This window comes from Callospermophilus lateralis, chromosome 3 (genome assembly GCF_048772815.1).
Source record: "Callospermophilus lateralis isolate mCalLat2 chromosome 3, mCalLat2.hap1, whole genome shotgun sequence".
NCBI lineage: Eukaryota > Metazoa > Chordata > Mammalia > Rodentia > Sciuridae > Callospermophilus > Callospermophilus lateralis.
Window position 1 is genome coordinate 63843410 of NC_135307.1, and position 16458 is coordinate 63859867.

At 38.8% G+C, this 16458-nt stretch overlaps 2 protein-coding genes across 5 annotated transcripts in view; one reads left to right on the forward strand and one right to left on the reverse strand.

The window, feature by feature from the left end:
- Vti1b (vesicle transport through interaction with t-SNAREs 1B) overlaps positions 1–16458 on the forward strand; it is a 42582-nt gene that overhangs the window by 9340 nt on the left and 16784 nt on the right. For 2 of the 4 annotated variants that reach the window (XR_013090753.2, XR_013090752.1), the window contains exons 3-6: positions 810–1001; positions 5143–5316; positions 7294–7355; positions 9073–9367. Coding sequence is in view for 1 of the 4 variants with exons in the window: in XM_076850330.2 (XP_076706445.1) it covers positions 810–1001; positions 5143–5316; positions 7294–7355; positions 9073–9169 (525 nt within the window). In the remaining 3 variants the exon portion in view is untranslated. The other 2 variants (XR_013090754.2, XM_076850330.2) reach the window with 2 other exon arrangements.
- The window catches only part of Arg2 (arginase 2), a 40069-nt gene continuing 33212 nt past the window's right edge, over positions 9602–16458 (reverse strand). Inside the window, exons 4-8 of the mRNA XM_077109144.1 lie at positions 14940–15099; positions 13981–14075; positions 13546–13650; positions 12310–12446; positions 9602–9833 (exon numbers count right to left, since the gene is read on the reverse strand). Of these exons, the coding sequence (XP_076965259.1) occupies positions 9628–9833; positions 12310–12446; positions 13546–13650; positions 13981–14075; positions 14940–15099 (703 nt within the window). The 3' untranslated portion in view covers positions 9602–9627. The remainder of the gene's footprint in view (positions 9834–12309; positions 12447–13545; positions 13651–13980; positions 14076–14939; positions 15100–16458) is intronic.

A 16458-nucleotide genomic window follows, 5' to 3' on the forward strand; every position in this document is an offset into this window, starting at 1 on the left:
CTCTGCCTTAGAGAGAAATGTATTTGTTGATTTTCAGAAAAAAAGAAGAAAATAACCCTTATGTCAGATCAGATCATTTTTAGTATAGTAGACTTGAATATACTTCTTTTTTTTTTTTTGAGAGAGAATTTTTTAATATTTATTTTTCGGTTTTCAGTGGACACAACATCTTTATTTTATTTTAAATTGGTACTGAGGATTGAACCCAGCGCCGCGTGCATGCCAGGCGAGCACGTTACCACTTGAGCCACGTCCCCAGCCCTTGAATATACTTCTTGATGTCCATGTTGAACAATATCAGGCTCAGGATCTGAAAATTTTGAATCCTAACTCCTTTTAGGATGTAAGCAGTTTTAAGTCAGTCATGTGAAATGGAGAAGGTATTTCCTATCATTGATTTGTTGTAGGGATTAAATTAGAGAATGTATATAAAGATGTATTTAACAAGCTCCAAGTTGCTTCTGTTAGTTGGGGTTTTTTTGTTTATCTTTTGCAGTACCAGAGATAGAAACCAGGGCCTTGCGGTACCAGAGATAGATAGGAAGGCGTTCTACCACTGAACTACCCCCCAGCCCATTAATATTTTCTTTGATTTATTCATCCATCACAGATTTTATTAATGAATGCTGGCTAGACACTATTCCAGGCACTTGGAATGAAGTGAACATGGCATTTGGGGCCCCTGCCTCATGGAACATATGTTCGAGTGTCATTTGGGATTGTCCAGGGTTTGACAAATTCAAAGTAGGCACATCCTCAGATGAAAAGGGGGAGACCCAGGCCATATATTTATTACGGTGCTTTCCCAGCTGGCAGAGATGGAGGAAGAGCTACGGTATGCACCTCTGTCCTTCCGTAACCCCATGATGTCTAAGCTGCGAAACTACAGGAAGGACCTTGGCAAACTCCATCGGGAGGTGAGAAGCACACCTTTGACAGCCACACCTGGGGGCCGAGGAGACATGAAGTATGGCACATATGCTTTAGAAAATGAGCATATGGTAAGTATTAGCTGATTGATTTTTTTGTTTCCCCTTTCCTGAAGGAACTGTGGTACAAGAATTAAACATTGTGGAGTTGCAGTTCACATTATCAGTGCATACTGGTTTCTTGGGTTTTTTTAAAATTGTAGTTTCCTTTCTTGCATCTAATTCTTCTTTTCCCTTGTGGTACCTGCTCATTTTAATGCAGATCTTTTGGCAGGGGCAGATAATTGAAACTAGGGGCACATAACCACTGAGCCACATCTCCAGCCCTTTTTATGTTTTATTTTGAGATGGTGTCTTGCTAAGTTGCTTTGAACTTGGGATCTTTCTGCCTCAGCCTCCCGAGCCACTGGGATTAAAGGTGTGTGTTACCATACCTCGATTAAGGCATATCTTTCTAAACCCTATTTACTTAGATTTATGTCATATATGTATGTATATCTTTTTGTGTAGTAGTATATAAATGTTTCTTATTCCTACCTGAACTCTGTTCTGACATGTTGATCTAATTTTTTTTCTTCTTGAGGTTTTATTCTTTCATATACATTTTAGAATCACTTTCTCATGTAGGCTCCAAAAAGTTCATTTGGGTTTTTCATTTGTCAAAATATTGTAACAAAATCTTTCCTTTACCTTAATATCAAAATCGTCCAGCAGCTATCCAAGAAAATGCAAGGTGCTTCTCAAGAAGCCCCCCTTCCCCCCCTCCCGCCCCCCAGAGCTGGGGATTAAACCCAGGGGCACTTTACCACTGGCTACATCTCAAACCCTTTTTACTTTTTGAGAAAGTTTCCAAGGTTATCTTGAATTTATGATTCTCCCAAGTAGCTGGGATTACAGGAGTGTGCTACTACGCCAGCTCAGGGGCTTCTGACACCTCTTCTAATGGAAAATGAGCCTGATTACCTCTTCAGGGTTCTGGTTTATAAAATTGGACTAATTGAAAACTTACATCCTGGAATCATCTAGAGAATCTGGTTAAAGATGTTTATCATAAGATTTCACAAAGATTAAATTTAATGGGTTGTATTTGGATTATATTTCACAAATATAGTACAAAGTAGAAATTAACATTACAGATTGTATGTTAAGAGAAATGGAAAGGGGCCCACCATTGCAGACCAAACTTATGGAGAGATGCTGGTAATAGAAATAGTTCATAATGCATGCTGATTATAGTCTGAAGGACGTTCAGAATGTTACTGGGATGACATATTTGATATCAAAACAAGATATTTTGCCAGGCCAAGAGGTACACACTTATAGTCTGGTGACTCAGAAGACTGGCAGAAGGATCGCAAGTTCAAGGCTGGCCTTAACAATTTAGCAAGATTGTCTCTCAAAATAATAAAAATAGCTGGGGATATAGCTCAGTGGTAGAATGTCTTTGGGTTCAATCCCTCATAGAGAAAAAAAAAAGAAAAAGAAAAACGAAATTTTGAGAATGATGTAAAACTTTCAAATGGATAATTATAAAATCATATGAAAAAAGACTGGAGGGTGGGATTGTAGCTCAGTGGTAGAGCACTTATCTAGCATGTGTGAGGCACTGGGTTTGATTCTCAGCACTGCATGTGAATAGGTAGAATACCCAAAAACAACTAATAAAAATGGTTAAAAAAAAAAAAAAGACTGAAAAAAACCAGGAAAGTGGAAGGTATAAAAGTGGCTTTGGCCATTGTTACCAGAAACATGGAGGGGATGCATCCAAACATTTTGCTTTAAATTTATTAGTTTCAGAAATTTTAAATCATATTTTTTTTTTAAGTGAATCTCACTCTGTTGTCCAGGTTGCCCTCAAACTCTTGAGCTCAAATGATTTTTCTTCTTGAACATTCTGAGTGTCTAGAACTATTAGGCACATGCCACCATGCCCAACACCATAAATCATAATATAGATTATATGTACCACTTTTTTTTTTTTTTTTTTTTAAAGAGAGAGAATTTTTTTTTAGTTTTCGACTATCACAACATGTTTATTTGTATGTGGTGCTGAGGATCGAACCCAGGCCACACGCATGCCAGGCAAACCCGCTACCAATTGAGCCACATCCCCAGCCCCTTTTTTTTTTTTTTTAATATTTATTAATATTTATTTTTTTTTAGTTGGACCCAATACCTTTATTTCATTCACTTATTTTTATGTGGTGTTGAGGATCGAACCTAGGGCCCCGAGCATGCTAGGCAAGCGCTCTACTGCTGAGCCACAATCCCAGCCCCACATGTACCACTTTTTGTAGACTTATTGTCCCAAATCTGTCTGAACCTGATTTATGTGATATTTTTGTTATTTCCTGCTCTTTAGCCTAATCATTTGAAAATCTTTTTTTTTTTTTTTCTCCTTCTTTTGAGCAAATGTAACTAGGTTTATTTGTACCTCATTCAGTGGTTTCCTCATCTACTGGTCTGTATGCTACTTGTTAGGTGAAAATGCTTCTTATGCCAGGTATGGTGGCTCATGCCTGTAATCACAACGGCTCAGGAGGCTGAGGTAGGAGATCACAAGTTCAAAGGTAGTGAAACCTTGTCTTTAAATAAAATACAACAAAGGAATGGGTATGTGGTTCAGTGGTTAAGCGTCACTGAGTTCAATCCTCAGTACCAAAAAAAAAGAATGAACAAAAGAAAGAAAATGCTTCTTGATGCTTTTGCTCTAAGAATCCACTTTGTTTTGTCATTCCTTACACCCCTGGTACTGGGTATTGAACCCAGGGGCACTTTACCACTGAAGCACACCCCCAATTCTTTTTATTATTTAGTTTGAGAATGGATTTGCTAAATTGTCTAGGCTGGCCTCAAATTTGCGATCTCTCCTGCTTCAGCCTCCCAAGTCACTGAGATTACAGACATGTGCCACTGTGCCTGGCAAGAATCTACATCTTGATGATGTCTTTTTAAGTTCTATTGCCAGTGGTCCCTTACTTTGTAAAAAGCCTCTGAGAGTTGCACCCATTCAGATTGTATAGACTTCGGATAGCTAAGAATTTAGAACTGCACCCATTGCTGTTCATGGTTAATCCTGGCCTTACAAAGACTACTTTTGTCCACATGCTATCTGTGTTTAGGATTATAGGTAGAGTAAAACTTAAGTGGGGATTTAGAAAATTCGGGCAGCTGGGAAAGCTTACTTCAGCCCCAGATATTACCAGCCTTGAGACCTAATCACCTTGTGGCAACTTCATAGTTGTGTGTGTGTTTGATTGACCTGAGATGAAATTCTTTGGCAGGGGGCCAGGTGTGGTGGGGGTGTGTCACCAAGAGTGTGGTAGCCACCTAAGTTTTTTTCCTTATTGTGATTGAATCTCAGGCTTCTAAATGATTTTTTTTTATATGCTAAAAAAGAATAGTTTATTCATAATACCCAAATCCTCAGTACCAGTCAGGTGGGAATCTTGAGCAAATTAGTCTTTTTCTAGGACTGTAAAGATTAGTTTTCTTGTTAAGCACTGCCAAAATTACAGGCTATATGCATAACCAGTTAGCTCCTGCACCCCTAAATCTAGCCTGCTACCTTTCTGAAGTTGCCTCTGAGAGACTCATATTATGTTTATGATAAATTTGAACTGATCCACAGGAAAAATGCTTCTTATCTTTTATTTTTTTCTCACCTCGCTTCACTTAAGTTTAACAAGTGGTGTGGGTAACCTGTGGTCTGGCTGATTGGACTTCAGGTTCTACTTGAGTCTATGACCTTGAACATGATCTTACAGTATATTAGTATCTTTGGTTCTTCCTTAAAATACAGTTAGCCCTCCCTGTCCACTGCATCTAATCATTCAACTAACTTTGTATTGAAAATATTTTTTAAAAATTCTATCCTGAATCACATGTACCGATTTTTTTCTTGTCATGATTTTCTAAACAATAAACAACTATTTACTTAACATTTACATTGTATCAGACATTATGTATAATCTAGAGATAATTTAATGTATATGAAGGATGTGCATATGTTATATGTAACTGCTGCACCATTTTATATAAGAAATTTGAGCATCCATAGATTTTGACATCCTCAAGGGTCAACCAATCCACTGTGGATACCAGGGAACTAACTATAATGGAAATTGTTGTTCCCTATATCCCTTTTTACACAAGGTTGTAAGGAGCCTGCTGGCACTGAATCTATAACATTTCCCTCCCATGTTCCTGTCAGAATCGGCTACATTCACAAAGGGCATTGCTTCTGCAAGGCACTGAAAGCCTAAACAGGGCCACTCAAAGCATTGAGCGTTCTCATCGGATTGCTACAGAAACTGACCAGATTGGCTCAGAAATCATAGAAGAGCTGGGGGAGCAACGAGACCAGCTGGAACGTACCAAGAACAGAGTAAGTCTGCACAGGTGGGGAAAGTGACTGGAATAGGGAAAGTAGGTAAGTCCACCATACCCAGATGCCGTCATCCTAAGTCCAAAAAGCTATAGCAGTTCTAAATTTAGGGGATAACCTTTTTTTTTAGGTTGCTTGGGTAAGAGAGGATCTCCCTTTGAAGAAATTTTACCCCTAAGACTTAGACATTAATGGAAAAAAAATTTTTTTAAAGAGGTATGTAAGGATTCAAAGTCAGCAATGTGAGATTTTAATTTCTCACATCTAAGGGAATATTTTGATATTCTTAGGAAAACATCATCAACTTATAACACCCCATCTTTTAGAACCAATGTTCTTTTCCAAATGTCAAACATAGTACCATTCATAGTATGTAGATTTATAAACTTATTGCTCAGTATTGGACTAATCCTTTACTGTTACCAAGGTAAGTTGGATCATTGAGGGAAGAAAATAAATAGAATTCCATTGATGACTGTTGGGGGTCTCTAATATGCTGTCACTTTTTAGAAACTCTGGGAAATAACTCATTTCTTCCTTTCTATATATTTGTTACTCTACAGAGGGATTTTTAAAATAGTAGTTTGCCAGTGGAATGCTCTATCTTAATAGGCTAAGGCAAATTCAAACTGAAAAGCGGATAGTGGGTCCAAGATTTAGACAGGAAAATATTAGCTTAGTGTGGGGATTTGCGGGTGTTGTGGGGCAGGTACTGGGGATTTGAACCCAGGGGTACTCTAAACTGAGCTACAACCCCAGCCCTGGGTCTCGCTAAGTTGCCTCAAACTTGTTATCTTCTTGCCTATTACAGGCATGCGCTACTCAGTGATATCTTTCTTACACATCTTGATAGCTTCAATTCTTCATTCTTTTTTTCCCCACATTTTGCAATTCTTCATTCTTAAAATTAATCAGTGATTCTGTTCTCAATATTAGTGAAATCAATATCAATATTCAATGAAAATTCACAATAAAATGCTTATCCAAAGCAAGCTATGGAGAATTGCCAACAAATAATGTGGGTTCTGAGCTTTTAAATTTTGGTTAAATTTAAAAGCCAACGAAGACTGGGGATGTAGCTCAGTGGTAGAGTGCTTACCTAGCACATGTGAGGCACTGAATTCGATCTTCAACATCGCATAAAAATAAATAAATAAAATAAAGCCAAACAGTGGGGTGAGTACAGTGATGTGCACCTATAATCCTAGCTAGTTGGGAGGCTAAAGCGAGAGAATGGCAAGTTCAATGTCAGCAATTTAATGAGAACCTTTCTCAAAACTAAAATCTTTAAAGAGGGTTGGGATGTAGGTAGATTGAGGCCCTGATTTTAATCCTTAGTACCACCAAAAAAAAAAAAAAAAGCCAAAGAATGCACTGAGAGATCACTATATCAAGGCTACTGGTATATTGATCATCTGGGAACAGATGACAAGGAGCAGCCATTGAGATATTCTCTAGCTATCTAGATTAGTAATAGACAGTCAAAAGGGAAGGGATCCATGGGGGCTAATTCTCTTCACAATTCAGTATAACTGCCTCAAAGGGGTAATAAAAGATTTTTAAAACACATTTTAAAGTGATAATCTACCAGCTTACGGAAACAAACACCAACCCAGGAGGCTCTTCTGGAACTTGGCTGATGAAATAGAAATCTTAAGTTGCTACATAGTCACTGGCTGGGTATACCAGATCCTTTCCTGTTTTGAGTAGCCAAAGTGAAAGTATCCCAGCCAAAAGTCTACAATCCCACAGCAACCTTGGGATATAATAATTCCCACATCTCCTTGATGAATACCAAAGTACCTTTTCCTTTCCAGATTCTGCTACTTGTACTCAGAGGCCATAATTAGTTTGATTTCTAGGCCTTTTTGAACATAGACCTCTTAATGCCCACTATTAATTTAGGAATGTTCAAATTCTATATACAGTATGTACTTTTGAAAGAAGGGGGAAATAATTGGTATTTTCTCTTCTCAGCTGGTAAACACAAGTGAAAACTTGAGCAAAAGTCGAAAGATTCTCCGTTCGATGTCCAGAAAGTAAGTTTCAAAAAGTCACAAAATTTCTTTTAACTCTTAATGTCTTTTTTTTTTTTTAAAGAGAGAGTGAGAGAGGAGAGAGAGAGAGAGAGAATTTTTTAATATTTATTTTTTAGTTATCGGCGAACACAACATCTTTGTTTGTATGTGGTGCTGAGAATCGAACCCGGGCCGCACGCATGCCAGGCGAGCGCGCTACCACTTGAGCCACATACCCAGCCCAACTCTTAATGTCTTCAACCAAGAAAACTTAAAACAGTGGCAGAGTCCTAATAAATCATCTTAGTGCTTTATTCCATATAGTCCCCCTGTACTCAGTACTGCCCAGGAGATAGAGAAATAAAGTAAGGAATATAGTTTTTATAGTAAAATATTCCAGGATAAAATCCTTTGTTAAAATTATGTATTGCTCTGATTTGCAGCACTTGAAAATTTGTCCACTGAAAGAATGTTTAATCTCAGTTTTATATTTCTGCAAGAAGACACATGGGAATGATAGGGCTTTATATTCATTCAAATATATTTGTAAAAACTTGATTAGAAAACAGTTTTCATGGCCAGGCAAGTTGGCGCACGCTTGTAATCCTAACTGCTCAGGAGACTGAGACAGGAGGATCTTGAGTTCAAAGCCAGCCTCAGCCAAAGTGAGGCACTAAGCAACGAAGGGAGACCCTGTCTCTAAATAAAATACAAAATAGGGGATGTGGGGATGTGGCTTAGTGTTTGAGTGCCCCTGAGTTCAATCCCTGGTACCAAAAAAAAAAAAAAAAAGTGTTATTGCTTAGTCCTGGCTTTTGGCTCTGCTTGCCCTTCATGTGAATGAGGCTCTTTTCTGGGAGTTCTGTCATGTTAGCAAGAAGTAGATTTTAAAAACAAAACAGAAACCTTTGAGGTGAGTACTAACAGCAACAAAACCAGGACTGAAGGGAAGTATTGCCATTGAGGCTGAAATTGGGGATAAGTGCATGACCTTGGGCACATATGGCCTAGAATGAAACAAAATGATAGCCTGTTCATGAAACTAGCAGGAAGGGTAGAATTTTCCCTAAACAATAGGAAATTCCTTGTGGACTAAGGAGAAACCCAAGAGTGAACATGAAAACCAGAGATTGAATTCTGTGTAAACAAAAAATAGTACTTTTAAAAAAATAATAATAATAAAAGATACTCATTAGGTTAGGAGAGCAGAGCAGAAGAAATAGGAACAAAGTAAAAAAGGAAGACTGAAAGGCAGTACCCAGGGTTCTAGTTACTTTTCCTAAAAGCAAAACCCATCCATGAATTGGACTTTGACACAGGAGGGTCTGTCCCAAACCTTTCACCCAGCCTACACTCATAGCTGTGGTATTTAACCAATGTGGTGCTATGTGGCTAGATAGTGGTATTGTATTACTGCTATTTGAAATGTGATTTGAAGACATTTTAGAACCAAGAAACTATCTTTATGCTTTGGTATTTATAGTCCTAATTTTCCACATTTCTGTGAGGTAGACAGTTTTATCTCTAAATCACAGCTAAAGAACCTTCAGAGTTGCCACTTCCAAGCCAAAGAACCTTATGAGTACTTATTGCTAAGTGGCTCTGTATTCAAACAAAAATTTCATCTGCCCTCAGAGTATCTTAGCCTTGGCCCTGAGACAAACTCCAAAGAATGAAGAACTGTAAGAAATAACCTGTCCAGACTGCTGACTACTACTTGTTCTGCTTCTCTTTGTAGAGTGACAACCAATAAGCTGCTGCTTTCCATTATCATCTTATTGGAGCTAGCTATCCTGGGAGGCCTGGTTTATTACAAATTCTTTCGCAAGCATTGAAATTGCTATAGGGAAAGGTTTGTGGATCAGAACCTTGACCCTGTGGACAAATGTTATTAGGGAGTGGAATATGCGTGTTGCTGTTGTGGGCTAACAGTTCAAGGATGCACTGTGTAGCCAGACTGGGAGGAGGAACGGCAGCCAGAAAAACCACATAGATGTGAAGGAACAATGACAAGACCAATATGATATACCAAGGTAATAAATGCAGTTTATGACTTCTGCAAATTTACATAGTACTGTAACATATCAATACCTTGTGAATTTAAAAAAAAAAATACATTTACAGTAGTATTATTGGTCACCAAAATGGAGAGGGGAAACTTTACAATCGTGAAAATATATTGATGTTCTTATTAAGGCAGTATCAATCCAGCCAACCATTTAAGTATCTATCCCCTTGAATGCTTTGCAACTCTGGAATGCCCATCGTGAAATGTGCCAGTGCACAGTGTTTCCTAAATTCTCACACGTTCTTCATTTTCTGATTCATCTGGTGAACTGGGAGTAGGAAGTTGGTCATAGACAATGTGACCTCCTTCCCTTGTCTGACCAAAACTTGAAGCAATCACATCCACTGCCAGGCTAGCCGTAGCCTTTGCCTCTTCATCTGAAGTGGCCAACCGAGGATTGACTTCAACAAGATCCAATGCTGACAGCAACCCTGGAAGAATAAGTATCAAATCTCAGAAAATCGCCTAGCTGGTGCTTTTAGTGAGGGTTGTCCCACTTGGACAAGGAGAACAAACCAAGGTAAAAACAGGAGTGCTTTTCACTATACAATTATCTATTGTAAGAAAGCCCCTTGCACCTCATCCTCTTACCCATCAATTCAAGTTAAAACACTATATGCTGAAGTACTGAAAGAAACCTTTAAGGTAATCAAATAATTCATCCCTATTCAGCTAACATAATAGGCCTAGCTATCAGGCTTTCTAATGCTTTATCTGTTTTTGTTATTGTTTTGGGGGGTGCTGGGGATCAAACTCAGGACCTTCTGCATGCTACGCACACACTGTGCCACTGAGCTACATCCCCAGCCCCATTTGTATCCCTTAAGGCACTGTACCACATGCCCTAAAATGTATATTCTTATCCCTTCATGCTTTGAGTTCTGAGGAAAGTTCTACATCTGATACATTTTTTATGTCTCCCAGCAGACTGGCCCAGCATCTTACCCTTGGCCATGGGAAGATACAGTCATATGTTGCCTTCTGTGAGGGTTTGAGAACTTTTGCCCAAGTCCTCAGCACTGTTCTTTGGCCTGGAGGGGAAGGGAAGAACCTATCCAGATCTTCTCCCCTCCCCCTCTACATAACCAACTTCTCTAGAACTAACTTCTTAATTGGTTAATCTGGATAAAGTTAATCTACCTCTTTGAGAGTCATCTGAATAAACTAGTATTCAAGAATACAGTATCTAAGAATATTTGGTGTGACTATAAAGACTAGAATCATGGGTGTATACACCTAATGGCTTATTGATATTATGTTATAGTACATGATACTTAGTGTCATTGTATCTGTTCAGTGTGTTGTCTTAGCAGAACATAGCTGATTGCAGTGTGCAAAACTGCAATGACCAGGCATGTTACCATAGCATTTCCATCATTTTGTCCATATGACCTGTGTCTCTGACGGTTTATGTCACTGATTTATACTGGCTAAACCTGCACCCTGAACCTATCCCAAAAGTAATAATCAGAGAGTGTGTGCTCCTATTACATGTTTCCTGACTACTGCCATCCTGCAAATTAAAGAAAACTGTTTGATGTATCTAATGGACAACATCATGTGTGTCTTTTGGAATAAATACTGCAACAGAGGAAAGGTGGCACAAGGCAAGGAGCATGCCACATCTAGGTGCTGCAAGTTATTAAGCCCTCCTCTGACTACTGACATTGGAAAGCTAAATGGAGGATTGAACTCTTGGGTTCTCTGTCCACTAACCCAAGGTAATATCTAAGATGGTGGGTCTGAGAATGAAACTGTCTTAGATCTACTCTTAGATCTGAAAGTGCTTTCCTAAGGTTCTAGCAGGTTCTATGGGTTCAGTGCCCATTTCTATCTCCTATTCCAAGGTTCCCTACAGCCTTAGACCTTTGAATCTGGGGTCTCTATGCTTCTTCATACCTGTTTCATGAAATGGTTACTGAAGTAGTACCACGTGGTAGGTGTTTAAATTTTGGAAGGGAAGGTCATTTCAAGTGAACTTAAAACCAGAAGCTTTTTTACAAAAATGAAAACTGCAAACAAGTTTGAGTTTTGGAAAAGTTACTTTTGATAATCTAGAATTTATGTTAATATTGTCAGTGATTTATCCAATTGTATCCTACTTATTAAAACTCCTATCAAACAACCTCTAGTATAAGACTTACTCTAGATAAAAAGAACTTGTCCCAACTTACAGTATCTTTAAGAGATCTGCTTTGACTCCAAATTCCTGACTCCCAGAGAACCAACCCTCTTTTTTTGTGGTATGGAGGGCTGAATCCTATACTTTTTAGGTACAGAAATTTAAGCAAGGGGGAGGGAAACAGGAAATACTGGGGACTGAAATGGAGCAAATTATATTCTATGCAGCCACAATTATGTCAAAATGAACCCCATTATTATGTATAACTATAATATACAAATAAAACATTTTTTAGGGCAAGGCACGGTGGCAAATGACTAATCCCAGCAACTCAGGAGGCTGAGGCAGGAGGATCACAAGTTCAAAGCCAGCCTTTGCAAATTAGCAAGACCCTAAGCAACTTAGCGAGATGCTGTTTCAAAATACAAAATAAAAAGGGTTGTGGATGTGCTCAGTGGCTAAGTGCCCTGGGTTCAATTCCCAATACCCCCCAAAATTTCTTTTCAGCAGAACAGCCTGGTATGATAACACATACCTGTAATCCCAGTGACTTGGGAGGCTGAGGCAGAAGAATCACAAGTTCCAGGCCAGCCTCAGCAACTTAGCAAGAAGACCCAGTCTCAAACACCAAAAGGGGGCTGGGATTGTAGTTCTGTGATAAAGTGCCCCTGGGTTCAATCCCCAGTATCAAAAAAATAAGCAGTTTAAAAAAGATCCCCTTCAGGCAGGAGATTCCGCATATTTATATATATACTTAACAGGCTACTGACCTGATGTTTACATACCTGTATTGTGTATTTCCTCAGTAATATACATGCCTTCTCTATAGGTCAATCCCCCCACAACAGGGGTTCCTGTGGCTGGAGCCAGTGTAGGGTCAAATGCATCAATATCAAAACTCAGATGGATTGGCCTTTGTCTCCTGGAAAGGAAGAGGACCAGAGAATACATATTTAGTTGTGCTTGTAGACTCATTCATTCTTCCTGTTATCGTAGCTCCTTGATTTTGTTGTTTTTTGGTCCTGGTACTTTGTTAGATACAGCAAATTTCCAGGTTTTTTCTTCCTGAAAGTTACTAAAAGTGTATTAGATTCCTACACACTACTTCATGTTATTGATGTTTGTTCTACGTATTTCAGACAGACTAACTGCCGATTGTATTTCTGATGTACCCTGGGCATTAAAGCTTCCTTCATTACTGTCATTAGAGGGAATTCTTCACTTTCACATGACACTGGGCTCTGATATACTAATTTAAGTTAGCATGATCTGAGTTTTAGTTGCCTTTATTCTCTAACAGCCCCTGAACTTAATACTATTTTATGTCTGCAAACTTAACATCTTCCAATTCCAACTTGAGTACATGTGTCCAATGGCTGAAACTAACATATAACACCCCAAAGTAAAAACTCAGGATTGGGAAAATGCTCCTTTAAACTAGCATATTATTATCATTCATCTGTCATCTTTCTATATTACCAAGATTTGCTTAATATTAGACTCAGATGAAGCAATAATAATGAGGCTGTGAAGAATGGGACTGTTGGAACAAGGAATGCCTCACATCTCAAAAGATAAAGCATTAAATGGAGATAAAGCCAGGCACAATGGTGCCTGCCCTGTAATTCCAGCGGCTCAGGAGGCTGAGGCAGTATGATCGAGAGTTCAAAGCCAGCTTCAGCAATTTAGCAAGGTGCTAAGCAACTCAGTAAGACCCTGTTTTAAAATAAAATACAAAAATGGCTGGGAATGTGACTCAGTACTTAAGTGCCCCTGAGAAATTCACAAGAAACAGGAGATCTGGACAATGACTTAAAGGAAACTCCCTCCCAACCCCAGAAAAAGAATATGACTAGATGTTTCATGTTATACCTTTCTGAAGTTTTTATATGTACATAATTTGTTTTATTTTAAAAGTAAAGTTTCTATGCTAAAGAGACAGGCTCAAGTATGACACCCATTGAGAGTTTGCTCTGTCCCTCTCTGGGATCTAGAAGTAGACATACATTGTAGTTACTTACTTGCCAATCAGCAGATCAAATGTCTGTTCCATGACCTTCTGAATACCAAGTCGATCAATATCTCTCATGGAAAAATACTGAATATCATAGTTCTTTAAAATAAAGCTGGTGAGAAAGAAAGAAAGGAATCCTTAGTTTAAAAGCTATTTTTAAGTGACTCAGGAGGCCTCAGCAATTGCAAGACCTTGTCTCAAATAATAAAAAGGGTTGGGTATGTAGCTCAGTGACAAACCACCCCTGGGTTCAATCCCCAGTACCACACACACACACAAAAAAAAAAAAAAAAAAAATCCAAGTTTTTTAGCATGTATATTAGGGGGTTTTCCCTCTAACCAAGGAGTCCTCAGGCTATGAGATTACATCAAGTGTCAACCTTTAAGAGGAACATAAATAGCCAGCACAGGCCCAAAGCTTAACCCTAATGCATCAACTTACTGTTCAGGAGGGTCCACATCTCTTAGACCAATATACACAATACTTGGGGAAGAGATACAAGGTTTGATCCAGGAAAATCCTGGGAGTTGTGGTACCTATGAAAAGAGGAGTGAACAAGATTATAGGATTAATTAAGAATTCTTGGTCTCACCAAGATAATCACCATGTGTTTCCAAAAGTGTGTAATCACTTTTTCCTCCTGTCCACAGGATATGTTTAAAACAACACAAGACACACTTGATCTAGGAAATAAACTTCACAAGAATGGAAATGTTTCAGAAGGGGAACAGAAAAACAATACAGCTTTCTCAAGGAGAATGAAAAAAAATTTTTCTCAAAATGGTCTTGGTTTACCATTAACTTGTCTAAACAGTAGGACTACACTGATTTGCCCTTTTGGTTCCTTTGCACATTGCTAAACTGTTTACAGATTGGTTCTTAAAGTATAACTCAATTGCCACCTCAAGTTGCCAACAACCAAACAAATTCTGTCTAATGAATAATCTTTGTACTATTCTGGTTTAACCTGGTTTCTCGCTAAGGGGGAGGGATATACAGATACTAGTTTATACCTATCTTGCATTAACATGCCTCCCATGTCTTCTCTATAGCTTAGGAAAATATTACCCAGAGGTAAGCATAGCGTTGCTTATCTGAGGGTGTGGCCTGGGAGCCTCTAACCAAGGAGTCCTCAGGCTATGAGACTGTCCATCACTAGTTACTACCACCTTACTTTCTTAGAAAACTATAAGCACCCTTGAGAGCAGGGACCATGTCCTAGTCATCTCTAAATCTAGCATCTAGCAGACTGTCTGGCATCATAGTAGTATTTAGTGAACAAATGAAAGGTTGGTAAGTCTCATGGAACCCATCCTTCACTCTAGTCTTATTGAACAAAACCTCCAAAGCCCCAGGAATAACCCTGTAAGCCATTTACCTTCTCATTCTGTCCCACTAACCTTGTCCTGTAGTTCTCTGAGAAGAAATGCAACTGGCTGTCCATGGAGGTTTCCTGATGAAGTGGTGAGGGGTGTATTGATGTCAGCATGGGCATCAACCCAAATGACACAAAGGTCTGGGCAGTGCCGGGTGTGACCACTAATGGTACCGATTGCCAGGCTGCAAAGAACAAATATAATCTTCAAGGCCCTCTGCTTTGCTATCATCATCAATAAAAAATATTCTGAGCCAACACAGCTTACACTCTGTCCTCAGGGCAAAGTCAGAGCCTGGACTGGGTTAAGGTAAAACAAGTTCCCTGGGTTGTTGTCCCCAAAGATTAACCTTGAGTGGATTAGATATGAGAAATATAAAACTCTGAGGACTGGCAGCATGATAGATGTATTTCCTGTCCCCAAAATTCATGTCATTTGATCCATTAATCCTGGACCTCAAATGTTTGTTCAGTGAGTGAAATCTAGTTAAATGAATTGATCTATGTGTAACAAATCAAAAATGTTGCTTACTACCTCTTAAGGTCTCCACCTGGGAGATCAAATTTTAATTTACAAATAATCAGTTATGTTAACTTTTTTTTTTTTTTTTTTTTTTTTTTGTGGTGTGGGGGAGTGTCCCAGGGATTGAACCCAGGGGCGCTTGCCACTGAGCCACATCCCCAGCCTGTTTTTATTTTCTATTTTGAGACAGGGTCTCACCAAGTTGCTTAGGGCCTCACTAAATTGCTGAAGCTGGCTTTGAACTTCCAATCCTCCTGCCTCAGTCTCCAAAGTTGCTGGGTTAGAGGTGTGCACCATTGTACCTGGCCTACATTAACTTTTTATGGATTAAAAACTATAAATCAGGGCTGAGGGAGTAGCTGGTACAGTGTACTTGTCTAACTCTGGGTTTGATTCCCCATCAGCGCGCGTGCGCGCGCACACACACACACACACACACACACACACACACTGGAGTATTACTCAGCCATAAAGAGGAGTAACTATGACATTTGCCAGTAAATGGATGGATCTGGAGACTATCATGCTAAGTGAAATAAGCCAGTCCCCAAAGGTTGAATGTTTTCTCTGGTATGTGGAAGCTAACCCACAATAAAGGGGTGGGGAAGAATAGAAGTTCAGTAGATTAGACAATGGGGAAGGGAGGGACGGTAGAAAAAGGAAAGACAGTGGAATGAATCTGACATAGTTTTCCTTTGTACATATAGGGAAGCCACAGTGAATCTTACCATTGTGTACATCAAGAATGGAGTCCTAATAAGATTTATTCCATGCTTGTATAATTATATCCAAATGGATTCTACTGTCATGTATAACTAAAAGAACCAATTTTAAGAAGAAAGCACTATAGCTATTTTTGCTTACATGTGCCTGAAACCTGAAAAGTCAAAAAGTTGTTAAAGTCATTAAAGTAATAAGCCAATCCAATTCAAGACTTCATATCCACCACTGCATAAGACAAGTTATTTGCATGTTATCTGTGTTAGCATGGCATTCAAATAACTTTCAATGATTTGTTTTT